This window comes from Macrotis lagotis, chromosome 7 (assembly GCF_037893015.1).
Source record: "Macrotis lagotis isolate mMagLag1 chromosome 7, bilby.v1.9.chrom.fasta, whole genome shotgun sequence".
NCBI classification, from domain to species: Eukaryota; Metazoa; Chordata; class Mammalia; order Peramelemorphia; family Peramelidae; genus Macrotis; species Macrotis lagotis.
Window position 1 is genome coordinate 4,938,624 of NC_133664.1, and position 27,881 is coordinate 4,966,504.

General features: G+C 46.2%; 1 protein-coding gene across 1 annotated transcript; it reads left to right on the plus strand.

Annotated features, from left to right (window-relative positions):
• On the plus strand, nt 1-27,881 carry TMEM106B (transmembrane protein 106B). Its single transcript, XM_074195395.1, has 8 exons — nt 1-106; nt 2,991-3,219; nt 14,713-14,776; nt 16,930-17,089; nt 19,301-19,441; nt 19,725-19,774; nt 20,244-20,297; nt 22,243-27,881. The coding sequence occupies exons 2-8, from the start codon at nt 3,000-3,002 to the stop codon at nt 22,379-22,381; spliced, it is 828 nt and encodes a 275-aa protein (XP_074051496.1). The 5' UTR covers nt 1-106; nt 2,991-2,999; the 3' UTR covers nt 22,382-27,881.

Genomic DNA, 27,881 nt, shown 5'->3' on the forward strand with positions numbered 1-27,881 from the left:
GGGCCCCTGGCCGCGCAGGCGCAGTGTCGGGAACGCCGGGAGCCCAGGGCCGGGCGGCGGGCCAGGAGCCGGACCAGGCCCGGGGTCCCCAAAGGGGCCCGTCCAGGTGAGGGGCACCCCGGGGAGGCGGCGGGGGCCCGGAGCGTCGTCCGTGCCCAGAGCCCCCCACCGCGGGGAGGCGGGGGGCGGGGCGGCCCGGTGCCAGGGGCCCCCGGACCCTCGGGGTGCGGACGGCGCCAGGGACCCCCGGACCCTCGGGGTGCGGACGGCGCCAGGGGCCCCGGACCCTCGGGGTGCGGACAAGGGCCCCCGGACCCTCGGGGTGTGGCCAGGGGCCCCCGATCCTCGGGGTGCGGACAGCGCCAGGGGCCCCGGACCCTCGGGGTGCGGACAAGGGCCTCCGGACCCTCGGGGTGCGGACGGCGCCAGGGGCCCCGGACCCTCGGGGTGCGGACGGCGCCAGGGGCCCCGGACCCTCGGGGTGTGGCCAGGGGCCCCCGGACCCTCGGGGTGCGGACGGCGCCAGGGGCCCCCGGACCCTCGGGGTGCGGACGGCGCCAGGGGCCCCGGACCCTCGGGGTGCGGACGGCGCCAGGGGCCCCGGACCCTCGGGGTGCGGACGGCGCCAGGGGCCAGGCCCCGAGGCTTGCCGAGCCCCCGCGGGGTGCCGAGGGGCCCCGGGCTGGCCGAGCCCCCCCATGGCCCGCGCCCCGCCCCCCGGACTGCGCTGGGGGCGCAGCCTCGGGGGCTCTGCTGAGGACGGTGCGGATGGGGCGGGGGTCGGGGCGACACTCGCACCCAGAGCCCCAGCCTGCACCCACCCCGCCTGGGGGCGTCGTGGCCTCCGGGCATTGCCCCGGGGCCCCTGCCCCTGGGCACTGGGGGGCTGCGGGGGCGGGGGGAGCGCCTGGGGCCTGGCGGGGCCACCTGCCCGGAGGGGCCGGGCAGAGCCCCCGTGGGGGGCAGCGAGGTCCCGTGGGGACCCCCAGGGGGCGGCAGGGTGCCCGGGGGGCGAGGGGGCATGGGCTGAAGGCTGGGCGGGCCGCCGGGGGCAGAGGGCGGGGGCTCGGGACAGCCTGGCTCCTTGGCGGGCAGTGGGTTGGCAGCGGCGGCTCGGCAGGGCCCCCGTGGGGCGCCCCGACTGGGCACAGCCTTGGACCTGAACGTTCCCTGGCACACAGGGACCCCCTTTGGGGGCTCTTGACCCCCAGTGTCGCTAGGTGCTGGCTGGAGAGGTCCAGTCCGGACCCAGCGTGAAGTCAGGCCAACCCTGTCAAGTGACCTGCCCCAGTCCCCGTTCCTTCCTCTCCTTGCCTGGGGGTTCACTCTCTGGCAGGGGCTCCTCTGCCCACGCCCCCAGCACCCTCCCACACACGCAACCCACAGCAGCAGGGCCCACAGCATGGCATGGTCTGACAGCCTGGCAGTGTAACGGGGCCCACAGCATGGCAGGGTCCGGCACACTGGCAGGGGCCCGTGGTATGGCTTGGTCTGGTAGCGTGACAGAGCCTGGCACCTGCTCCTTTGGACTCCTTGAATGGCTCCTGGCTTCTGCCTCGAGGAGCCCCGTCTGCCCTGGTGAGGCAGTTGAGCAGCGCCCTCTTGTTTGCAGGGCCACTGAGGAGAGGCCTGAATCGATTTTCCAGACCTTTTGTAGATATGGCCCCTGAACTGTCGGTCCTGGGGAGAAGGACCTCCCAGAGCCTAGTCAGGATCCAGTCTTCAAACTGAGGTCTTTGCCCCCTGGGCCCAGGTTCCAGCATCCCCATCACCCCTGCTCAGATCCTCCCCCTCCCCTCTCTCTGGGTTTGCATCTGTGAGGTTTTCCAGGATGCTCGGGGTCCGAGCTTGTGTTCCTTAGAGCATCTTTTTCTGGGGGAGATGATTCTCACTGACCTCTTTCTGGTCTCCTGTTTGTCCACCAAACCCCAGAATGTTCCTTCTTAATAGGGAACTAGCATTCCTTTGACCATCCAATGACCCCCCCACCATGTGTCTCTTGTATTGGGATAAAATGAAAATCAAAATCAACTGTTTGCCCCAAAGTGAAACCTCAGCAAGGCCCCCCCCACACACACACACCAGGTGACTTTGAGCACATTGGAGCCCCCCTCTTGCCTCAGTTTCCCCAAATGTAAAATGAGGACAACAAGGACTCCTCCCTCCCAGGGTGGTTGTGAGGATCCAGTAGGTGAGATTGGCCCATACTCCCAGGGTGCCAGACAGGTGCTGATTAAACATTACCCATGGTTACTGTTTTACCTGCTGTTAACAGGTGCCTCTAGCCTTTCTCTTTTGCCTCTTTCATTATTCCGGTTCCATGGGATCACTTCCATCCTGTTATTGACAGCGTAGCTTATGACGGGCCAAGAGCTGGCCGGAGGCATCCCAGGGCCTCCTCTCCCCTCAGAGAGCCAGACCCTCACTGGCAGAAGGGGCTCAGAGGGAGCCTGCCTCGGGTGGGAGCCTGAAGTGCAAGGAAGCTGCGTCTCCCACTATGCAGTTTGGGGACACCGCGGCTCCTTGGGCCCAGGGTCGGAAAGCCAGTCAGCATGCTGTAATGAAGGCCAGACCAGAGCACCCAGCTCCGATTGCCTGGCTGGCTTTGTGTCCTTTGGGGAGGCCCTGCCTCTCCTTGTGGAAAGCAGCAAAACAAGCGCAATCCTCAGAAATTCAGAGTTTCATTCTCAATATTGTAACATGCCCAAATTTGTGTATGAGACAATTGGTGGACATCTTTAAAAAGAGGGGCGGCTAGGAGACACAGTGGATAGGGCATCAGCTCTGGAGTCAGGAGGACCCAAGTTCCAATCAGGCCTCAGACACTTCATAATTGCCTAGCTGGGTGAACTTGGCCAAGTCACTTAACCCCACTGCCATAAATAAATAAAACTTAAGAGAACAAATGGCAACATTGCAGTGGTTTGTTAGAGCGACAGCAGAGCCTTTGGAGGGTTCTTTCTTCATTTGACAGAGCTTCTTTTTGGCAGGTGCCGGCCATGGGGAAATCGTTCTCTCACTTGCCTTTCCATTCCCGCCAAGACAAGGACTATGACGGAATGACGTCATCTGATAGCGTGCGAAATGGCTTAATCCAATCCGAGAGCAACAATGAAGATGGCAGGAATGGTGACATTTCTCAATTTCCCTACATGGAGTTCACTGGCAGAGACAGTGTCACCTGCCCAACCTGTCAGGGCACAGGAAGGATTCCCCGGGGTAAGCATTTGGGGCTTTTCCTTGTCCCACCACATGGACCATGTAAACATGCCCTTCTAAGTAAGCCTAAGTTGTTGGCCCCAGCCCTGGGAGCCCTCACACCAGATAGAGAGGAAAGTCTCAGTTTCGTTGTCAGAGTTCTCCTCAATGACTGGGCAGCACTCCGGGTGAGCAAAGGTTCACTGAGACCCAGTACCCATCTTCAGAAAGCTTCTGGGAGTCATAGCCAGCTCCAGTGGCCATAGGGAAAGTCCACTTGAAATCATAGTGTACACACAAAACTAAAAGGGAGAGGAAACTCTTCTACTGGGGGGAAAGAGGAACTTGCCAGGTAATGGTTCCTGAGAGGGGAAGGGGGGACAGTTTGTGTAAAATCATGGAGGTGGGAGAGGGTCCAGCAAAGAGGCTCATTTGCCTTCCCTGGAGAAGGCGGATGTCATGGGAAAGACAGGTTGGGAAGGAGAGACACACAGGGAGAGCAGAGGCAGTCACTGCTGGAGGAGGGTGAGACCTCTTGGTTGTGGCCTTGAACCCTGGTTCCCCCCCCCAAAACTGAGGGTGGCAGACTCATGACGGCAGAGGTGGCCTGGGGTGCTCAAAGAGGGTTCTGGAGGCCCCTGGGGTGCTCAGTCAAGGATGGAGGCAGGTAATGGGGGGGGAGGACTGTTGGGGAATTTAGACTCAATTCTGAAGGTGTCATAAGAAACTGCCAGGCTTCACAGAGGAGGGACAGAGGGAGGGAGGGAGCACAGCTAGGTCTTTGCTTCATATGAAGTGTGGACTGATAACTGGGGCCAGGAGACTAATCTGTCTGGGTAGTGACGGCCTGAGTGAGATCAGAGTGGGGTGTGTGTGTCTATGTCTGTGTGTGTGTGGGGGGTGTCTGTGGACGTGATGGAGATGACATGTTTGGTGACTGATTATAAGTGGGGGGTGGAGGAATGGAGAATGTCCCTGACACTGTGATCCCTATGGTAATCCCCTTAAAAGAAACCAGGCTCTTGTGGCTAGAGAATTATCGTGAGTTCTGTGTGTTCCATTGTGCTCCTTCAGGCCAGTGGCTTTGACCATTCCCTGAATATAGGTGACCTCCTAGTGCCCAGCTCTTAAAATTCCTGCTGTGAATCTCTTGGCAAAGCAGGTCCTTTCCTCTCCGCCCTCCTCATCTCTAGAACAAAGGTGAATTCCTCTCTCTCAGCCATTTCAAGCTCTTCATGCCCCGACCCCTTCATGGGATTGAAAATGGATCGCTTGACCATTAGTGGACCAGCTGCCTCGGACTCCTTGGGACGGACTCCTCGTCTCCGGTGAGACCCATCCTGAATAGGTAGCTCACTGACACTTCACGCCGCCCCCACCAGTGTATTGGTGGGCCTGGGACCTGCATTTTCCCAATCTCTGGGCCTCATTGAAGCAGTTTCCCCTTTTTTCCTTATTAACATTATTTCCTTCATGAAAACTTTCATCCTCTTGGGCTGACTGAGGGTCAGACCTTTAAACTGAGCTTCTTTAAGCATGCTCTCAAATCCAGGGCATGTGTCCAGCCCAGCCGTCTGACTCTCTTGGGGCCAAGGGCCCTGCACTTCACCTGGACATCCCCATTGCAGCATCCCCACTTTTTTTACCCTATCAAGAAACAGAGGAGATTGGGAAGGACACAGCAGGGAGTAGTCTGCCAGGAAGAGGCTGTTTGCCTTCTCCTTAGCCAAGTGCTCTCTCTCAGCCACTGCGGGGGTATCACCTGTGTTCACTCAGAACCAAGACTACAGAGGATTGTCCCCCAGCCTACAGAGTCCTCAGTGGTCTCCTCTCAAAAAGATTTGCTTTCACCTTAGAAATGGTCTGGGCCACCTAGTTAGAAAGTGCTGGGGAATGTCTGCCCAATTTCTTCTGCCATCCTTCTCACCCTCCTCCCCTTCCCCTTCCCTTCCTCCCCCCAGCCTCCTTCTCTTCCCCCTCCTCCCCCCCTCCTCCTTCCTGCAGAGCCCTAGATTTCCTGGGAAGCAGGTGATGGAAAAAAAAGAGGCACCTGGTGGGAGGAGGGGAGGCCAGTGCCAAGGTCGGCCTTTTAATTAGCCTTGTTACAGATATTTGGATTGGGAGCATCTGCTGAGCCAACCTAGGGGTAGACATCATCTCCAGTGGCAGAAATTTGCCTCCCTTTTCCTGCTGTATTACTCCATGCCTCCCTCACGTGGCGCCCCCTTTCTTTGCATATGACCATTACTCACCCACATGTTTGTTACTCACTGAGAATGAGGCTGGACCTTTTCCTCCCAAACCACCAAGAAACAGAACTGACACCAGGACTCTCTCTCTCTAATGGGGGAGTGTGTCTGTCAGCATCAGATGAGGAGCACTTCTCTGTCCAACCTTGTGCTTGGGGTGGTGAGGGCTGGGAAGACAGATGAGGCAGGATCCCCCAAGCAGGAATGAGAGGCCAGGTCCTATGTCAGGGCAGGGAGGAGAGAATGGCCTCCAAAGAAGATGCTCCAAGTGTGTGTCTGTCTGGGGGTGTGTGTATGTGGGGGGGTATGTTAAGGTTGTAATACCACCTGGAGTCCTGGGGGTGGAGTGGGCTGTTAGTGTGAGACGCCTGGGTATGGACTCTGCCATGTAGTCTAAGTGAAATATTGTGAGGAGTGGTATCGAGGCTGCACCTTAACAGGATAGGCTCCGCAATGGGCTCACTCACGCAGTAGGAGGAGTTAGGGAGTAAGAGGGACACAGGCAGAAGTAGGAGATTCGAGATGTAGCAAGCAGCGGAGCCATATTGGCTGCAGATGTAACCAATAAAGACCTGCTTGTTAGACTGCAACTAGGTGCTTTGTCCAATTTATTGCCCTCTGTCCCCAAGGAGGGTCCGTGACATTGAAAGATCAGGAAGAGGTATTTATAAAGGCAAGGGCTCCGGATAGGTCCCTGAGCAGTTGGCGCCCGAACAGGGACCAAGGCAATCTCCGCCCGGCCTCCCTTTAGGGGGGAAGAGCTGGACAGCCTCAGAATAATCTGAGACATAGAAATGGGGCAGGGGCACGGTTTCCCCCTGATCAAACCCGAAGAAAAGGCAGTTCTAGCTTGTCAGCTGTATAAATTGGACAAGCGGCATCAATTTAAGCCACAACTTAAGCAGTGCTGTGAATTTGTAAATGAGGTATGGGAGGTCTCCCCATGGTTAGAACATTTAGGGATTACATTACGAAAGAAAATTAGGAGGTGGTTGGGTGGCAGATGGCTTCTTTTGATGAGACATGTCCTGTAATCTTAACTGACCAGGACTTCTCCTTTTATTCTCTTATAAAAACAATGCTACAGGAGGCTTTGTCCCTGTGGGAGAGAAGCAATTGGAACACAAATGGGAGAATCCTTAGGAGAATCTTCTGAGGATGAGATTTATGATTTCCCACCTCCTCCTCCGATTTACCCTTGGGCATAACTTAGAGAAAGTTATAAGAAACACATTAAATATGGAGCCAGGGAAGAAGAAGGAGGAAGTACCCACAAGGAGGGTAGAGCAAGAGCAGGGAGGGGAAGGGAGGAAGTCAGAATCAAGGTTGTGGCACAGCAGAAATTAAGAAAGGAGGAAGTTAGACCCAGGGTTGTGGCACAGCAGAAACTGAGAAAGGAGGAAGTGCTTATGCCACTTCTACAGGCAGAGAGCGATGAGGAAGAGGTCTCTGCCTCTCTGTCCGCCATGACTCTGAAACACTGAGCCAGTTTCACTTTTGGCTCTTCCAGGGGCCCTGCTCCAGAAAGTCTTACAGTATGCAGTCTTAAAGCGGCTGCTGAAGATGGGGAGATTGTAGATTGGGAAGATTGGGGTGTTACTCCAACTCTTTGTCTTGTTTTTGATGATGGCCAGGGTGACAACCGCTGTCATGAGCCAGTTCCCTTTAAAGTCTTGAAAGAGCTCAAGGAAGCTGTTGCCAAGTACAGCCCCTCTTCACCATATGTGAGGCATTTATTAACCAATGCCAAAGCTGCATGGCCATGGATCCCTTACCATTGGCACGAGGTTGCGGGTTCAGTGTTCACCCCAGGACAAGCTGTCACTTTTAATGCCCTTGAGGCAGACCAGTACATAGAGGAGAGGGGTATCACCAACCCCGATGAGGCTTTTGAGATGATTACAAGAACAGGAAGAGGGAAAAGACCTAGAGACCAAATACACTTACAACCCATGGTTTTTGCAGCTATTCAACTTGGCCATGTCAGAGCCTTTGGGAAGTGAGAAGCCCAAGGGGCAGAAAGGGAGAAACTTATTGGTCTCAAACAAAGAGCCAATGAAGCCCCTACAGATTTCATTAGCAGGGTAAAAGAAACAGTCATGCGCATTTAAGGGCACGCAACTGGTGCCAAACTGATGACTCCGCAGTTGGTGAAAGAGGGTCTCCGCCCTGAGTACCAGCAACTCTTGGCTGGTCTGGGAGCCAATCCCTCGCTAAATGACATAATTGAGTACCTCCTAGAGGCCCCCCCTAAAAATAGAGAACATCAAGCCATGGCGATGGCGATTGCCAAGGGGATTAGTGAAGGCCTCAAACAATGAAAGGGCGCTTGTTTCAGTTGCAGAAAAGAAGGACATTTTAAGGCACAGTGCCATGCAGGTCAAGAAAGGGTCAGTAAACAGCCCACCTGATATTGCTGTGGAAAAATTGTACATGTGGCAAAGTTCTGTAGATTTAAGAAGACATTGGCTCTGAGAAAAGGGAAGGGAGCCCTCCTCGTGGGAGGCCCCTGACACCAGAGCCTACCCTATCACAGTAGCTTCAGAGATGCTCATGGGGCCAGACCCGGAACTGAAAGGGTTGCAGGAGCACTATCAGAGGGAACTACAAAATGAAGGGATCTAGGTGAAACTATTCTAACAGTTGCCAAGCAGGGAAAGGAAGAGGATTCCTTAACAATCACCCCCTGGAGTACTGCCTCCTTAGAGGTGGTTCTGACCACATTCCCCCAATTACTACTGGGTGCCACAGGATACTCCCATATACTTGTCCACACCAAACTACTGCCACCTGGCGGCACTGCCGTGTACCTTACCAACCCACACTGCCACCCAGTAACCCTTCCCCCTGACACAGCTATTGGCCGAGGGATATCTCTGCCATGGATTGAGAGCATCCCACAAGTGAATTGGTGTACTGAAGTCGGGTTACAATGTCCTGTTATACTGATAGATATAGAAGGCAAATTAGTATCAGGAATGATTGACACAGGAGCTGATGTGTCCGTTATTGATTCAGTACCACATGTCATCTACCACCCCTGTCCTAGGGGTGGGAGGCCACCAAGGCGCTAGAAAAGCAGAGCGCCACTTGAGATGGAGCTATGAAGGGCAGAGTGTCTTTATCTGTCCCTTAAAGATTGTGGGACTAGGCTCTGCCCTATGGGGTAAGGATTTATTGCATCAGTTACAATTGTACCTTACCACCCCTGAACATCTGACAGCAAACTCCTAGGGGCTGCAAATATGGTGAGCTGCCCAAAGATTACTTGAAGGAGTGATAACCCTGTGTGGGTAGAACAGTGGCCCCTTTCTATAGAGAAGCTCACCACATTAAGAGGATATAGTTAAGGAATTATTACTACAACACAGGATTGAACCTACCACCAGCCCTTATCATTCTCCAGTATTTGTAATAAAAAAGAAAGCTGGCACTTGGAGAATGCTTATTGACTTACAGGTGGTGAATAAAATAATGATCCCAAGGGGCCCATTACAGACTGGTCTTCCTTCTCCTGCCTTTATACCTAGGGACTTTGTCATAAAGATAATAGATATCAAAGATTGTTTTTATAGTATTCCCCTTCACCCTGAGGATAGAGATAAATTTGCATTTACGGTACCATCACAAAATTTTCAAAGCCTGTCAACCAGGTATCAGGGAATGGCCAACAGCCCAACAATGTGCCAAGCATATGTTGCAGCTATCATTCAGCCTCTGCACAGTAAATATCCCAAGGCTATCATAATCCATTATATGCACAATATTCTAATGGCTACTAAGCACCCCTTGGAGCTAGAGGAGTTAACAAAATGCTCCTTTCCTTGAGTAGATATGGGCTTCAAGTAGCTCCTTATAAGATACAAGAAACCAGCCCTTATCAATACTTTGGTCACACCCTTAGTGAAGGACAGACATCTAGAATACCCCTAGAGGTGAATTTAGAGAAGGGTAGGACACTTAATGATTTCCAAAAACTAATTGGCTCCATACAATGGATACACTCTACAGTTCCTATTCCTGATGATCTGATGTATCCTTTTTATGATATTTTGAAAGGAGGTTCCACATTAACCTCCCCCCCAATATTGGACCTCTCAAGCAAAAGAAGCAATGGCACAGATCCTCTCCAGGTGTCATAGGTCCATAGTTCAATTTGATCCCGAGCAACCCATATTTGCCACCATTTTAAATCAAAGGTCACATATTGGTTGTCTGTACCAAAAGCAAGGTGTCATAGAATGGCAATATTTCCAGAAGAGTAAAAGAAGCATTCCTTGTAAATTTACAATTCTGGCAAAATTATTCCTAGCCCTGTCTGATCATTGTCTTTGTATGTTTGAAAGATATCCTGTCTTAAATATTAGTGCTTCTGAGGATGCTTTTTGTTACTTTACTGACTCGATCCCCGGGTGGGCTGTCCTACTCACTTCATATGATGTTGCTAATCTTCCCCTACCCCCAACACTTCGTGGATGGAACAGCCTTCCATTACATCCCCCACCACGAATCATCTCCTCTAATCCTGTTAACGGACCAAATGTGTTCATGGACGCCACCAAAAAACAAACGGGCAGCCTTCTATGTCCCACAAAAACAAGTATGAGTTTTTACCACTAAGTATACCTCAGCCCAGAAAAATGAACTCCTTGCTATTACTTATGCTCTTGCTTATCTTGCTAATGTGCCTGTTAATCTTATCACCAACAGTCTCTATTGTTCTGTGGAGCTTTGAGAACTCCCTACTGCTTTTATGAATCCTCCTGTTAGTACTATTGCTTCTCTGTTGGCAGACCTCCAAAATCTTCTCCTCTGTTGTCACTGTCCTGTGTTTGTGTTGCATGTCCATTCCCATGTTTCCACTGTTGGTCCCATCTACAGTGGCAATGATACGGTGGATCAAACATTGCTATGCCCTTTACTCTCAGAAGCCCATCATGCACATAATAAGTACCATCTCTCAGCTCGCTCTCTTCGTCACTTGTATGGCATCACTAAGGATCAAGCCAGGGACATAGTGAAACGATGCCTTGGCTGTGCTCCATTTCATCCCCTACCTATTGATCGTGGAATCAATCCCCATGGAGACTGTCCTAATGCTTTATGGCAGATGGATGTTACCCACTATGGAAAGACTCTTATTCACGTCTCCGTAGACACTTTCTCCAATTTCGTCATGGCGTCACTCCAACCTGGTGAGACAGCTCGCCATGTTATAGCACATCTTTTATCCTGTTTCTCCATTTGTGGAGTTCCTACAGCCATAAAAATGGATAATGGCCCTGCATATTCTTCCAAGGCGTTTGCTGTTTTTTGTCAGGAATTTTCCATTTTACATAGTACTGGCATTCCATACAATCCCACCAGCCAGGCCATAGTTGAACATGCCAACCATACCCTCAAGACCCTCCTCATTAAACAAAAAGGGAGAGTCAGCGGTCGTGGCCGCCTTACACATACACAATTAGCACAGGCCATATACACCATGAATTTTCTTCAATTAAGAGATAATGGTACCCGTCCCAGCTTTACGCTATTTCGCAGGAACTTAACACACTCCATACACATGCAACTAACCATCCTGCTGCCCGCCCAATGGGTAACCGAATACTTTGGAGGAGCCCAGATGGCCAGTGGCATAGCCCGGGCTCAGTAATTATAAGGGGACAAGGGTATCTTTGTATTCAACCAGATCCAGGTCTGGATGGCGAGGAAAAGGAAGAACTAGTCTGGGCACCAACCAAAAGGTAGAACCACTCTGGGCACCAACCAAATGGGTCAGAGACCTCGGAGAATACAAAAATAAGGAGAAGAAGATGGGGACGGAGAGGACGGCGACCCCCAAGGAAAGAAAAGAGAATGAAGGCCCTAGCTCTTGCCCTCCTTGCCCTGAATCTGCTACCCAGGACACAAGCTCTCAACAGTAGATGGTACGACCTTACTGAGTTGCAAAGAGTGCAGGAAGATCAACAAGGCGCATGGTTCTGGGGGCTGGTGGTAGACCCACTAGCTCTTAAAGCTTTAGGATGGCATGACACAACACCTCCGTTTAAGATAATAGGGAATGCCAACAAGTTAGAGGAAACTGAACACCATTATTTCAGGAAGGGAACCGAAGACATGCAGAACGTACAAGAAGCTGACATAACTAAGTACAACTTTACAGTATGTGCTTCCAATCCGCTGATATGCCTTTATACAGACACCGCACTCCTGAACAATACAAGCTTGGATAAGACATGTATCAAATTAGAAAGTAAACTTTTGTCATCCTTTTTTCATCATACACCAGACCTAAAGAATCATACCACCCGCCTAAACATAACTATATTATCCATCCCACATTCCCTAAATTGCACCCAAGATACATCATAGACATACACGCAGTTTGCCTCTTATAATGGTACAGTGTCCTTCTCTGCCTGCCCCGAAGGAGATGGGGATACCTGGGTTCTGGTGCTTGCTTGCTCTACTGGGGTTCCAACATGTGTCCCTACAATATATAATTCCTCTGTGCACCTGCAATTTTGGGATCATATATCCTCCACGAAAAAAATACAAACAAATAGTAGTTCCTGCACCAGTTGCCTTTCCCCTGGGCACTGCTCATGCACATTTGTGGCAATTGGGTCTGCCGTTTACACCAATAAATACTTCCCTCCATATATTCCTCTGTAATCAAAGTACATCCTGCTCGGACTTTACATTTGTGACATGGCAAGCTATTTTTGGCAATTTGAATTCAACCTGCCATGACACTCAAGGAGGTAATGATAAGTTGTGTTATCAGTTTGCAGCTGAGACTCATGCACCTTCTGGCTATGCTTCCCTCCTTTGTCATCCCCAAAATGCATCTATTGAAAAACATGATCAACAACATGCGGGCCTTCAACCTTACTGCATTTCTTGTCCTAATGCCACACTCACTGACACTTTGACTCCTTGGTATCATGGTCATGTGATATTTATCCTGAAAGACCAAAAATATCAACTTATACTGGTGAAAACTAAACAACCATGGGCACAGCATCCTATGGACGAGTTGTGGGTTGAACTTAGTGGGAATCTTCCCCCGTTACTATTGCAAAAGCATGAGGTGGGTAATCTTGCTTTCAGTATCATGAACTTTGCCTTCTCAGTTTATGAAGAATTCCAAATTCAGGATCTTTACCAACAACAAGGATATCTGGCATCTGCATTGCAAAACTTTTTGGTCTAGCAGTCATCCATGTGGACCATCCAAAATCATATAAACTGGACATTTCAAAAGGAAATAGATACTTTGGCCCCTGTAGTAATTCACATTGGGGATGAGCTTGCTTACCATGAGTTGATAACCCAAATTCCTTGTCATTACAGATATAAACCATTATGTGTCACTCCATTACAGGTGAATCTTACCAACTTCTCCTTTGTTGGTTCATGGCTTCAGATACGGGCTGCATTACAAGGTGCACTGTTACCTCATAATGCTTCGTCAGACAATCATCAATTGGCTTTACTGATTCAGGAACTGAGAAATATTTCGACCAATTTTTCGAGTCATCAGACTGCTGCCTTTAACATTGCTAATTATCTCAAGCATTTACAATTCTTACAATGGTTAATCAGCTTACTAGGTCCTTTTGTCATATTATTTCTTCTTTGTATTTTTGGCCCCTGCTTGCTATGGCTTTTGGTGTCCCTACTGAAGGCTGCCTTGATCAACATCAAGGCAGATACCATGTCCTTTGTACATCATACCCCTCATGACCCTCCTGTTTAATACAAGGAGGGGGAATTGTTAAGGGTGTAATCCCACCTGAAGTCCTGGGGGTGGAGTAGGCTGTTAGTGTGAGACACCTGGGTGTGGACTCTGCCACTTAGTCTAAGCGAGATATCGTGAGGAGTGGTATCGAGGCTGCACCTTAACAGGATAGGCTCCGCAACGGGCTTGCCCACACAGTAGGAGAACTTAGGGACTGATGTAAGAGGGACACAGGCAGAAGTAGGAGATTCGAGATGTAGCAAGCAGCGGAGCCATATTCGCTGCAAATGTAACCAATAAAGACCTACTTGTTAGACTGCAACTGGGTGCTCTGTCCAGTTTATTGCCCTCTGTCCCCAAGGAGGGTCCATGACATCCAAAGACCGGGCAGAGGTATGTATCCAGGCGACAGCTTGGGATAGGTCCCCAAGCAGGGGTATGGGTGTGTGGGGGCCTCCAGTGGGCCAGGGTCTGTGTACAGTTTTAGGCAACAGATTGAGTGAGGGAGGAGTCAGGCAGGACTCTTGTTTTGAGCCTTGGAAAGTAAAGGGTAGATGAGGAAGGGATGGGAGGGGAAGAAAATCAGATGGAAGCAGTAAGCTTCAGGGAGCCTACAATTCATTGATGGGAAGCAAGATGGCATCAAGTCAAAATGTATAGTACAGATGACTAATAAGAGTTTAAAAGCAAAATGAAGTTTTCAGAGGGCTGTGATCAGTTTAATTAATTTTATGGGTTCAAAAGTGGAATCGTACAGAGTGTTTGGTGATTTAGGAGTCTTTATGGGAGGAGGGAGCAGTGGAGCTGGCCACAAAATGGAGAAGATTCTTGTAATGAGGTAGGGTGTTTGAGGGAAGGGAATTCCAAGGGGAAGAGGAGGAGATAGGGAGAGAGTCTAGAGAAGACATTCTTCACCAGGTACTATTGCTGATTACAAATGGATTTTGAGAACTATTTTAGTATCTCTAATGGTTTTCTTCTGTTGTCTTGTTTTATTTTGTGCATTTAAAATATTGTTTGAACAAAGAGTCCATGAGTCCCAAAAATGCCCCAGGGATCCATGACACTAAAGAGGCCAAAGGATTTCTGTGTAGAAGGTTAATTTCTGATAACAGATTCCTTCTTCAATATTGTATTATGAAGGTCTTTTGGAAATCTATGAAAAATGCTTCAAGTTTCATGTTGTTTTTTGATGTATTTTAGAAGAAAATGTGCTAATAATTTGTATTTCATTGATTAACTTGGGAAACTATCTTCCTGATTAGGCAAATGTGGGTTCCTTCTAACTTTTTGCAGTAGTTTAGAGTAAGCCCCCATTTTAGAAGCTTTATCTGACCTTTTGCTCACTTGTGTTCATGTCTAATCATGATGATGTGTAGCTTGATCTAACTTTATTGGCTAATAGCCTGCTAAAGAATTCTTTTTTCAGTCCATCCACATTAGTGTTGAAATGGTGTTTTACTGTGTTTCTATTTAACCATTTAAATTTATTTTTAAAAGTGTTTCTTATATTTATAGGCCAGGAGAATCAGCTTGTGGCATTGATTCCATATAGTGATCAGAGACTAAGGCCAAGAAGAACGTGAGTAGTGATGAGAGAAAATAAATGTTTGCATGCTTTCTGTGTTTGCAGCAAAAACCACTCTGGCTGAAATTGCCATAGAAGATGATGATAGTTCGAGTTACTGGGTTGTAGAAAACTTCAGAGAGCCCCAGTCTAGAGCCTAGAAATTCTGAACATGCAAAACAAGTCAAACAATGCACTGCACCCTCAAAAAAAAGTTGAGGTTTCTCTGTGAGAGAGCTTCATATCTCATACACTTCACAGGTTTCCTTCTACAAGAAGGGCCAGATTCAAGGATCGCTGTGGGAGAAAATCATGTGACTGGGTTTGGATGGTTGAGAGATTAAAGGGGGCCTTGCCAGAGAGAGAGTGCATCTCCAGCGCCCTGAAACCTTGAGGGAATGGAGCTGTCTAATGCACTTGTCTTTGCTTACTTCTGGTAGTGAGGAATTATACACAGTTCATGCATTAGTGGCCCACTTGGGTTTTTTAAGTTTTCTTTCTACACACATCATCTGCAATTTTCCTCATACATTGCAAATCTCCAAAAATTCCTGTTTAGTTACTGATGACCAACCTGCAAATGACCAAACCTGTTAACGTTAAGGTGTGTGTTCTGCACACACACCCCTACACACCAAACTTCACACTAACTTAGCCATGAACACTGTGTTATTTCTTTAGGAAATTAATTGGAAGGAAAGAAAAGTCCCTTCCAGGAATAGGTGTTGCAGCAGGTGGAGGATTGGAGTTCAGACTCTGCCTCAGAGGAAGTCCTAAAACCTCTTCCAGACTCAATGCCCTCCCTCCCTCCCTCCCAGATTGACCATCCCTAAAGCTCTTGTGGTGATGAAGGATCTTGGGGTGCCCTGAGCTCTAGAGACCCAGATGCTTGCCCAAGGCCACACAAGGAGGAGGATTCAAATTCAGGCCCAGATCCTCATTTTATGTGTAGAGTTCCATCTGTTTTCTCTTGCCTGCTGGGCTTTCCACTTACTACATGAAAATTCCACAAGGACCCTGGTTTCCCCATTAGTGAATTCCCTCAGCGTTCTCTCTGCCTTTGTCCCATCTCCTCCCTGAACTTGCAGGACTTGGACCACTCTGTCACCATTCCAGGCCCCTACAAACTCACCCAGGCTGCGGACTTTTACTCTTTATTGGCCCAACCTAGTCTCTGCCTTCCTGTCTTTCTCTCCTCCCCCTCCTCTCTGGTAGTGCCTTCTCAGAGAGTTCTATTTATCCTAGAGATCACTTGTATTTACATGTCCATCTGCTTGTGGTCCCCCCATTAGATTGTGAGCTCCTTAAGCGCAAGGACTGTCTTCTGCCACTTTGAGTCTCCTCCACGCTTCTTTATTCCTAAAGAAATAACAGTGTTCATGGCTAAGTTACTGTGAAGTTTTGTGGGTAGGGGTGTGCCGTATGCGCACACACATGTGTCTTTACAGGGGCATGTATTAAAAAAAAGTTTGGAGATCCCTAACTGAAAGTAATAACATTTCATTAAATATGCTTTTCTAATCCAATCTAAAGAAAAGCAAACTTTTATAGATTGATAAGTTTGCAAAGATTAAGCAAAACTTTAATGATAGCCTCCATTGAATGCTAAACAGAGTGACATGCTGTGTTTAATGGGAAAATTCTAGACTTGCATCCTGTGTAATTTTTTTCTCTTAGAAAGACAGGACCACTTGTCTTCCCTAAGGGTCACAATGTATAGTATTAAAATTTATGATTTGTTTAAGATACTCAAAAAGGTTATCTAATTTCAATGGAAAACATTTGAAATTTTACCACTAGGCAGATCATTATTTGTTCACTAGGGAAAAATTAAATTTTCCTTAAATACTTTAGTGAATTGTACTTTAGCTTTCTTTTTATTAACTCTTACAAAACTATACACTTTCTCACTTATAAAGAAACCAGTCACAAAACTGTAATCTCTAAGCATTAAACATTTTATTTTGTCCCTTATTTAACTCAGCATCATCCCATCTCCACTAGAGAGGGTGTTTCCAATTGGAATTTCCTTGTTCCAATGAATTCAGATTGGGTTTAAAAAAAACCAGAAGTTTAGAAAGCAAGCACAATAGATTTCAGTCCTTGGACACTTAGGGAATGGCATGTTCCTATTTTCAAGGGCACTTTCTTTTCTCTGTGATTTCCAGAAAGCTCTATGTGATGGCCTCAGTCTCTGTGTGTCTCCTCCTTTCCGGGCTGGCAGTTTTCTTCCTGTTTCCTCGATCCATTGACGTGAAATACATTGGGGTGAAGTCGGCCTATGTCAGTTATGATGACACAAAGCATGTGGTCTACTTAAACATCACAGTATGTCTAACTCCTTTTGATTCTTTTTTCTGTGAGTCTGTGTTGAGCCTGTATTTTACCAGAAACCTCATCAGTTTGGGGTTCGGGCAGCTGGTGACATCAGGGATAGGAGCTGGGGCTGGATAAGTCCCTTCCCCTCAGACTGCCCCAGATTCCCAACTCCAAATAGGATTGATAACAACTCGTAGTACAAGACACACAACTCAAGAAGTGCATTTCTGGGCCTATTCTCCTGCCTGGCCTGGGGAGTTGCACTTTATTTAGGATGATAAGTCATAACAAAAGACCACTTTGTGGGGTCGTTGCCAGGGAAGTCCCTGAGCAGAAGGAGCAGAGATACCACTCAGCATACTGACAGTTATATTTCTTGATAGATTGTACCAAGTCACCATCCTGTAGAGCTATTAAGAATAGAGAATTTAAAGAAGCCATTGTTGGGGAACACTTTTCACTCCAAGTCTAACTCCTTAGAGAGAAATTTCCCCAGGGAAGCTGGGTGGAGTGGAGACTACATCTCTGCTGGACCAACTGGGCTCTGGGGTTCTGTGGCCAGGTTGAACTTTGAGTCATTTAGAAAGAGCTGGACGTGGTGAGGGAAAAGCCTTCTTCTTTCATACGTCCTGCCGCCATCTTGGAAAGCATTCCCACTGGACTTTCAGAAAAAAATGATGTTGGAAGCGCTTTTCTGGCTGTCACCAGTGGAGGTTTGCCTTCTGAGTTTTTTCCCCTCCATCTTTTCCATCAGTCTGTTTGGGAAGGAAGGTAAAAATGACCTGAGCATTGTACAGATAGCATCTCTCACAACAACTGTGCGAGGGACAGCTGTGATTATTCCCATTTTATAATTGGAGAAATTGAGAAATACCTGTGCCCCCTCCCTTTCCCCTCCCCTCCATGTCCAAGCTGTTGCCAAGGCCATTGATGCCCCCTTGGCATAATCTCCCAAATAAACCCCTTCTCTCCTCCCATACTTTCCCCACCCTGGGGCAGGCCTTCATTCTTTCAAACTGGAATCATTCCCCTAGCTCCCACGGGGTCAAACTGCCTCTGGTCTCTGCCACTCCGGTCCATCCCCTATCAGAAAAGCTCCTATGGCCTCCAGGACCAAATACAAAATCCTCACTTTGCAGTCTTGCTAACCCCTCCTCCTGACCCTATTCTTCAGTCCAGTGACCTTGACTTCTGGGCTGTTCCACGAATGTGACCCTACACCTGACTACTGGCCTGTGACACTCGTTTGCTCTCCTGACTGCTGGGCTCCCTGGCATCCCCCCCTCATTTTAGTACCTTCTCTCAGAGATTCTATTTATCTTAGAGATCACTTGTATTTACATGTCCATCTGCTTGTGGTTCCCCATTAGATTGTGAGCTCCTTAAGCACAAAGATTGTCTTCTGCCACTTTGAGTCACCTCTGTGCTTAGGATAGTGCCTGGTACACAGTAGGAGCTTAATAAATGTTGATGGAAAAACTGCAGAGATGTACATATGTGTATTTATGTATGTCCGTATATGTATATGCTTGCTGTCTGCCCTGTAAAAATAGAACCTCTGGTAATTCCATGCATACAATAACGATTGATCAGTCTGAGCAGAGAGGTTGCCCGCAGCATATGAATGAAGGGCTTTAGCTGAGCTTGCCATTGATTATAGAGGGAATAGGGAGCCAAGGCAGGATGAAATGGAGTGGCACGGCAGAGCTGTGTCTCAGTATTGTCCCTTGATTGGTTGTTTGGAACATGGATGAAAGGAGGATTGTTGGAGGTCATCCAGGACCATCCTCCCCTTTGAAGATGAGAGACAAAAGCCTGGAGAGATGGCCAGTTACCCAAGGTCATCCAGGGTTTAAGTGGAAGAGATTGGCCTTTTCCCCTGGGTCAGGCAACTCCACAAAGGAGCTCTGTGTTGACTGCTGCCCGCTGCCTCCCACTGATCTTGTGTGTGAATTCCTGTCCAGGTATGGTGCCAGACTGAATTGTTGGACATCCTTTGTCAGGCTGCTTCACACAAAACGGAGCCATCCCAAGCAGACTTATTTGGACTGCTTGGAATTCTGGCTTCTGTTTTCCTAGATCATGTGCTTTTAGATAGCAGCCCCCATGGCTGATCTTCCCCACCTCCAACAGTAGAGGGTATGTCACAAAGACAGTGAATGAGTTTTAGAGACCAAACAATTTGAGACAGGTTAAATTTTTCCTTCTTTCTCTTTGCAGAATACACTAAATATAACAAACAACAACTATTATTCTGTGGAAGTTGCAAACATTACAGCCCAAGTTCAGTTTTCAAAAACTGTTATTGGAAAGGCACGATTAAATAATATTACCAATATTGGGCCACTGGATATGAAACAGGTAATGGTGAGAATGAAATTTTTATAGATTTATAAGTGATTCCTAACTTAATGTTTTACTACATAGAGTGTGTCAGACTATCTTTAAAAGACTTCGTTTGAAGTTTCTTGAAAAAGTCCTTTATTCTTAATTTTTAACAAATATATGTGAAGTATATTTTAGAAAGAAGGGGAAAGGGCATCATGAAATTGAACATAAAGAGATGGGGTGTTATGGCTCTAGGAATTTGGGGAATTATCCTTTGGAAAGTTATCATCATTATAATCTATTTTTTATCTTTCAGATTGATTACACTGTTCCTACCACGATAGCAGATGAAATGAGTTATATGTTGTAAGTTTGAATTCTTTTGTAAAACAACATGAACATATTTTAAAAACTAACACTTGATCTCATTCCTACATGACAGTATTTTTGCCTACAAAATGTTATTTTAAAATTCTCACCTGTTGCGTTTTAAACTTGGATTAACTTTTTGTGAACTGCCCACCTTGATTTTTCTAAAGTAGCACAAGGTAGCAGGAAAGGCCCAAGTTATTTTGTCCCCCCAGAGAGAGGGCCCTCTAGGAGTCCCAAAGGCCCAGGGCTCCTCTCTCACAGTGCTTCCAGAAGCTCTTAAGACCATCTCCAGTGGGCAGGGAATTCAGTATCAGAAAGTCCCTATTTTGACGCCATTGCTGTTCCAGAGACAGCTCCTCTAAAGAGGACTGATTCCTCATGGACTTATTCAGGAGCAGCTCTCCTCTTTTTCCATCCTTGGTCCTTTTCATTGATACCGCTTCCTCCCTGTTCTCTTTCACAGTGATTTCTGCAAGCTGGAGACCATCAAGGTCCACAACATCGTAGTCATGATGCAGTAAGTGGGTGTGCTTGCTTTCTGTCCAGACTGGGGGCCACTGTCCCCTAGATGAGAACGAGATGAGCTCCAAAGTCTTCACAGTCCCTCACTCATTGTTTGGTTTCCACAACCTGTCAATCAGTTGGGCAGCTGGCCACCTGTCCAAGTTTCTGATCCCTCTTCTTCCAAAGGGTGGGTGGTCCTGGATGTCCTTTTGGACTTGGTCCTCTCCCGCATGATAGGACTTGCTTTGTTTGACTCACATAAGCCAGGAATGATGTTGCTGGTGCAAACCCTTCTGGGGCACATAATGCCTTATGCTTCAGGGGCCACCCATCTCCTTAATGTTCCCCAAACCAGGGCTCTCACTGATAGGGCTTCCCCTTGCAGGTTGCTCCAAGGAAATTCCTTAGAGCAGGGAAATGGAGGTATTAGTTTATCTTTCTCCAGAATTCTGTGGAAAGTGAAAAAAGCTCTACTGAACCAATATTGGGGTAAAGAGGAATTCAGGAAAACAGTAATAGAATATCAGAAGAATGGATGATGACCATAATGACACATCAGATTACATGGGATGTGACCAGGCCAGTTGTGAGATCCAGATTACTGTGGCTGAGTTGTCTTATCTTTACAAGAGGAAAGGAAAAAAATATAGTAAATGTCTAGCCAAAGATGCATGAATAAAAAGAAATTAATAGCCCCCCCCCCCAATTTAGGTAGCAGGATTCATTGTATCCTTTTCTTTTTTACTAAGAGCACAGACAAAATTTAAATGTAAGAATAATTGGATCGATAATGAACTTTTCTTTTTAATAACCTTAGAGCTCTTTGTTGGAAACATAGTACAAGAGTACAGACAAGAAATAGAGTTCTTTGTCCACATATTCTTAAAACAGCACAAAATGGAATTGCAAGGAGCTGGCACAATACAGATAATTGGACTGGGAGGCATTGAGAAAACCTTCAAGGTAGCAAGATGACAGATGAGGAGAGAGCAGAACCTGCATGCCTCCATTTAAGGAGTGCAGCAGCAGGATCCTTTTGCTCTTGTATTTGTTTTTTGAAATGCAAATATTCAATATTTGCTCTTTGTTGTAACTAAGTAAGCTTTTTTTGCATGGACCTTGGAATCTTCCATTTATAACTTTGTTTCTATGAGGAGCTGTTCTAAAGAGTTGGTTTTAAAATAAATAGCCAGTTCTGACTAGCACAGTTGGAGATACTGAATAAGCTGGATGGATAAGCTGGAGAGGGTGACAGCCCTCTGGTTGATGACAGCCAGGATGGCAACAGGCCTTGAGTCTGGGCAGCAACAGAGAAGAGAATACTTGGGACAGAGATGGGGGGACCATCAGGGATTGCAGAGGTGTGGAAGAGAAATAGATTGATTCTGGTTGGTCCTAGAGGCCAGAACTAAACACAATTAGAGATGTCCAAAAGTGTCATGGTTCCCCTCCTTGGGAACCTTTGAGCAGAGGCCAGATGACCATTTGTTGGGGATGTTGTAGAATGGCTCAACTGAAAGCCACTGAGGTGTCTCTCATCTCTCAATGCAGTAATTCTGCAGTTGGGACATTGAGAAGAAGGCATCCCATTTTTAAGTTAGAAAATGTCCCAATAGGGCTTAGCATCCTTTTGGCATTGGAGATTGGACCTTATTTAATATTTCTGGCTTTGTCCATACTTTCTGTCTTTGAAGTTGGAGTGAACCTTGAGTTCACTTATAGTCACCAAATATATTTTAAAAACAGGTTTTTGAAGAATTGCCAAAAATTCAAGAAAACATGCTGTGTTAAAAATTGTGTTAGTTCAACATGTACCCCCTTTTGATGAGCACCTTTGGTGGAAATCAGAGCTTGTTGGCCATGGGCCCCAAGGCTGACTTTGAGCAGGCTGGTGTATGCTGCTCTCCTTCAGGTAACTGTCCTTGCCTTTTTCTGTCTCCTTGTTTTCATTTTTAAAGAGTGACTGTGACAACCTCCTACTTTGGGCATTCTGAGCAGACGTCCCAAGAGCGATATCAGTATGTCGACTGTGGAAGAAACACCACCTACCACGTGGGCCAGTCGGAGTATCTAAATGTGCTGCAGCCACCCCAGTAGGTGCTGCAAGGATGTGGCTCCGCAGCCCCCAGCACTCGCTCGCCAAAACCCCCTGTGTCCCTGTCGCGGGCAGACCATGAGTTCACACTCCTGTCTTAGGGGTACAGTTAAAACTATGTAGGCGTGCTCATGCTGAAACTTTCCCTCTATTGTGGTGGTGTATTTATAATAACAGCTGACTTTAACATAGTGCTCTAGGATTTACCAGACGCTTTACATAGATATTATTTATGTCCTCCCAACAACTCTATGTGGCAATGACTGCAGGAACTGTTCATCCCCATTTCACAGAGGAGGAAACTGAGTCTCCAAGACATTCAGTGACTTTGCACAGTCTTAGCTAATAAGGATTGGAATTAGTATTATGAGTCCAGGCCCCTCCTGCCTTTAAGGGCTCATTGCTTGTTTCTACCAGAAACTTCCACATGAAAAGTTTAGTAGTGAAACAGGCTCCAGCTCTAGGACAGTCAAGCTTTTAACCTAGGAGCAATATTATAGAGACCTGTATTTCTGAACATTTTTAAATTCAAATGTCTCATCACAAATCATTGTAAAGACACAATCCTTCCATTTAAAATATTCTCATCAGGAAACTGGGGGTGGTGACATTTGTTGTCACATGATGGTATCTCCAAAAGTCCTTGATGGGGATCGGAAAGAACCAGTGCAGTATGGCTAGGCCAGCCCCCTCACCAAGAGGTCCAAGGTCATTTTGGGAGAAGTGACTGCTGAGGCAGGATTTGAACCCAGGTCTTCTGGCTGCTGGGCCAGCACATCTTTCCTTCCTGAATTGGAGGTGTGAAACATTCGGTTTTTGGCTTTTCCTGTATCATATTATGTCAAGCTGATGGACGCTTTGACATGTTTCTAAGCTGAAATAATTTTTGCAAAATTCATAATCTAAAGGTATATGTGGTCCCTAGGAGACATAATCAGATTTATCAGTGTCTCTTCCCATTTTTAGTTGAGATTTTGCAATATTTCTGTGATTTGCAGGCATCAATACAATCCAAAACTGACTGAACCGGCCTATAAATAATGGAACTAGAGTTTTATTAGAAATAAAGTCCAGTTCTTATCAGTGAAGAACTAAGGGAGCTATTATGAAGTCGGTCGTGATACAGATTCAAGGCCTTTTTTGTTTCTCTGCCATTGGGTGCCTGGGAAATGTGGATAATGTGGAAAAGAGAAAACAAGCCCTACTCTTGTATGTGCTTCAGTCACATATCATGGGAAGACCTTAGAAAAATCCTTGCTTCTCCATCTCGAGGGCATTTGGGATCTGTTGTATAACAAAAAACTGTCATGGGGTAAGGCTGCATTAAGGAATCTTAACATATAATTAAACAATTGGAATCAGTCTTTTGTGTTTTAAAAATAATTACAAATCAGCTTATGTTTCAGCTTTTTTTTCTGTTTGTGAATTTGAATCCACCTAAATCACTCTTGTCTTGCTCTGCTCCAACGCCCACCACACACACACACACACACACTCTTACAGAGATATTATGATTATTTGGGTTGTTCTCATTTCATTTTTGCTGGGCAGGTTTCTTCCCAAGTGAGGCCCTTTGATTCCACAAGTAGTCACTGATTGTCTACACTGAGCATTTTCCTGGGAGGGTACTCTGGGAGTACCATATACAGACATTGCCTTGTCAGAGAATTCACAATCCCCCTTAGGTGCCTGACCTATCCTGGGGAGTCACAATCGAATATTTTGATGACGCTTTGGATTTCACAGAGCACATTACTTCCAGCCCTCTCTGATCTTCCTGGCAGCTCTGGATATGGGTCCCAGATGGTGGTAGGCTCAGAGCTGCCAGGAAGGCAAGGTCTCCCATGATGCCATGTCCCATGCTTTTGCCACCACTCCATTGGGTCAGCTCCTGTTGAACAGCTTCAAGTGGGACATGTGTCGAGTTCTTTTACCTCCATTTTCTTTACATCTTGCCAGGTCATAGTGGAAAATGACAATGGAAAACTCCATTCCACCTATTAGCACTTGGTGTTTTCCTTATTGTTTTGATGACTGAGCATGAATGACTTTTCCGTTTTCTTATTTGGCTGTTTAATGTACTATCTCTTCTTTATTCTTGGGCCAAATATCTTACAGCTATTGGTAGCTTGGCCTTCTCTGTCTAAGCTCTTTTGGTGTCTGGTATATTTAGCTCTGTTCTCGCACTTGTTTCTGAAACTCGCCCATTTATACCCATTGCTCTTGCCTCCTGACCCTGGCAAGCCTTTCGGCTTGGCCTGTGGTGCTTCTCTCTGACTCCTTGTCCTCATGACTTCATTAGCCTGCCTCCTGATGAAAGTTCCTAATGTGACCTTGAAACCCTGATGCTTCTGAATTGCACTTCCCACTTCTGTTCATAGCAGAAGTTTCTTGAATTTTCTTCAGACCCCATCCTCCCCTCCATCCTGAGCCAAGCCCTGCCAAGTCTTCCTCTGGACTCGGACATGCCCCTTCTGTGCCTTCGCCACCTGTCACCTCCTCCTGTCCCCTTCCTGCACGTCCCTGCCCTGCGTCACATTACAGCCACCATCTCCTTTGGGAAACCGCCCTGCTTCCCCACCAGCGACAAACTCTTCACTGGCTTTCCTCAGCCATTGCCCACCCATCCTGCTTGCAGTGCTTGCAAAAGTTCTTGGTCACTGCTTGTGCTTTCATGCATGTGTGAGTGTATTCTCAGAGCAAGCTTATCTTGATAAGCTCATAGTGTTCTGTCTTTTGAACTCACTGGCTCCCCACTCTCTCACACACATATACAGCTCGACTTGGAATGTGGTATACACACAAACATCAGTAAGATGGTTTTTAGCCAGACCAGTATCTATGAATGTGAATAAATTCATAATTAGGAAAATTCCTTAATATATATCCCAAAGAAAAATCAAAGTTTGCTTGGGTTTTTTCTCCTTTTTAATCATAGACATACATTTCACTTGGTTTTGGTGGTTCTGAAGTTGGAAGGAAAAGAAAAAAACTAGTTCTGAATTCATAAAAGAGTATGATGCTTCTTGAAGAGGGTCCCTGAGCTTCACCAGTAGTGAAGGATGGCCAACATAAAACCTGAGCCAATCCCATTTCCCTCTCCACCCCACGTGGTGGAAATGTTCAGGTGGAACTTGTTTGTTAATCATGGGTAAATGTATAGTTTGAGTCTTTAAATTGTGAGTTCCCTCTCCTCTAGGCTGTCTCTTCACAATCTCCACACAATCGCCTCATAATCAATTATGAGGTCACTACTAGCTACATGATCTCATTGATGATACTCTCCCTAAAGTACATGGGACCTATGCTGTGAGGAAGAGTCTAGCAGGAGCTTCTGAGCTCAAAACCACCTGGGTCTTTGCCAGTCCATCCCCTTGGTTTCTTTCTGGGTGCCAGATGATGAGAACATTTAAACATTCAGTGCTTGACATCACTTTGGAAGCTTTTGATGTTTCACTAAAAAGAAAAGTTATGTATAACCTATCTTAGAAATTAATGATTCCTTGAGATTAGTAGTGACTTTTACAAGTTTGTACTTAATCATTGTTTAAATTTTTCTGATCATCTCCACTCTTAAATGTGGACAGAGGAGCCTGCATGAGGAGAGGGATGGAAAGAAAATGAGGATGGTTGATGCTTCATTTATGCAGTTATGCTGGGCTCAGATTGGCAATTGACAGGGCACAGGGGGCTCCTTGCCCCTCCTCTCCTCCCTGTATACAGTGTTTTAATGCAACAGGTTTGCCACAGTCACATGTTTTGCCATTCTGATAACTAGTAAAATTACATTTTTTTCTTCTCCAGAAAATTTAGTTCTGGAAGTAAACACGAATTCCACATTGTGATTTACATCTCTACATGAAATTACATTAAAATCTGTCTTCTCACTGTCCAGTAAATTCATGAAACTTCTAGCCTGAAAGCATTGCATTGGTGAGGGATTTGGCTGCCCTTCCACAGAGGTTCCATGGGTAGATTTTAGGGGGGTAGTTGGGGAACTTCAAATTCCTTGAATGTTTCATGATCCAATTGAGCTTTTCATATTTTAGAATCATTGTAACTTGATTAAAAAAAATTTTAGTCTTTCAGTCTCAGAAGAATGTTTTTGTTTTGCCTTTTTTCAAATTTAAAAGATGCCTCTTTTGGAAGGAAAATTTCAAAATACATTCTTAATTCTCATCTTCATAATCTTCAGTGAATATTAAAATAAGTCTTTTATATGTTATATGAATTGAATATAAGGTTTTTAGAATATGAACAAATAGGTTATCACCAGACTATTATATTAATATCTATTCATTGTTACTTTTGCATACTTAACAGAGGTTAGAATAGAGTTCTTTTAATCTAAGGAAATTCAGTGGATAATTTATTACTTTCATTTCCTTTCCCTAAATAGTTACTGAATTTAAAGTGTTCTTAAGTTTGACTTGAAGAAAAATATTTATAAATTATCAGGAGGATTGTTTAAAAATATTTAAGACCCTTCTATGTTTTTAGCATTTAAAATATCACATTGAAACAAAATACATTTGCAAATTTTAAAAACTGAAGTTGTGTCCCAGATGAATATTAGATTTTATAAGTTTATTTTTTTCCTATTAGTCCAAATTCATTTTGTATTGGCCAAGTCAGTTGTATTTTTTGTGTGCACAGAGAGCACAAATTTCAAACAATTTTTCATCCTCCCTCGATTGTTCATTATCGAAACCTTACCGTCCTTCTTTTAGATGACATTTGAGTTACTGATGTACTTTTTTAATAGGAAAGGTCGAACCCCCTCCCTGGTCTCCTTGCCAGGTGCTTTACACTTTTCTGGGTTGGCTGGTGTTGTCCTGCACAAGCCCTCAAGCCAAGCAGAGGCCATGGCTCTGTTTCTTTCTATACAAGACCTCATTAGAGTTCATTAGCTTCAGGACTGTATATAAATCAATGCAAGACATAATAGGTAAGATTTTCATAGAAAACTAACTTCTAAGAAGGGTAATTGCCACCTTCTATGTGTTACATTAATTGAAATGTGTTTAAGGAATAAATTTCCTGCATATTTTAGTAAAAGAACCAAAAAGGCTGAGTATTGGGCCAATGGCCTAGAGACAATACTATTTACTACCATGTAGGTGATCTGAGTTCAAACTCTTTTCCCCAGAATTGTAAAAAACCTTGAGATCTGGGAGCTACTTGTCTCTCTCCTGTCATTGGGAGATCCTAATGCAATGGCAAACTTGGTAATTGCTTAAGTAGTTGAACACAGTAGATTCTAAAGGATTTTGGATATTTGGAATATAGAATTTTGTTTGTTGTGACCCATTTTGATTATAAAATCTTATAAATTGTTGAATATGCCTGATGAACAACCATTCAAAGGTAGACTAAGATTATTTCATAGTTTTTAAAAAGTGAACTTCAGTGCATCCTTTGTGCTGGACTCTCAACCTGCCCAGTCACTTCTCTGGTTAGGGCTAGCAGTGCTTATTGGGTTCTGGGACTTTCTTTGATGGT

Bases quoted from the DNA above. Each gene is read 5' to 3' on its own strand.
- TMEM106B (XM_074195395.1), top strand. From the start codon at position 3,000: ATGGGGAAATCGTTCTCTCACTTGCCTTTCCATTCCCGCCAAGACAAG. The intron at 14,777-16,929 runs GTGAGTAGTGAT...TGTGATTTCCAG, and splicing joins AGACTAAGGCCAAGAAGAAC to AAAGCTCTATGTGATGGCCT. The intron at 19,775-20,243 runs GTAAGTTTGAAT...TCTCTTTCACAG, and splicing joins GATGAAATGAGTTATATGTT to TGATTTCTGCAAGCTGGAGA.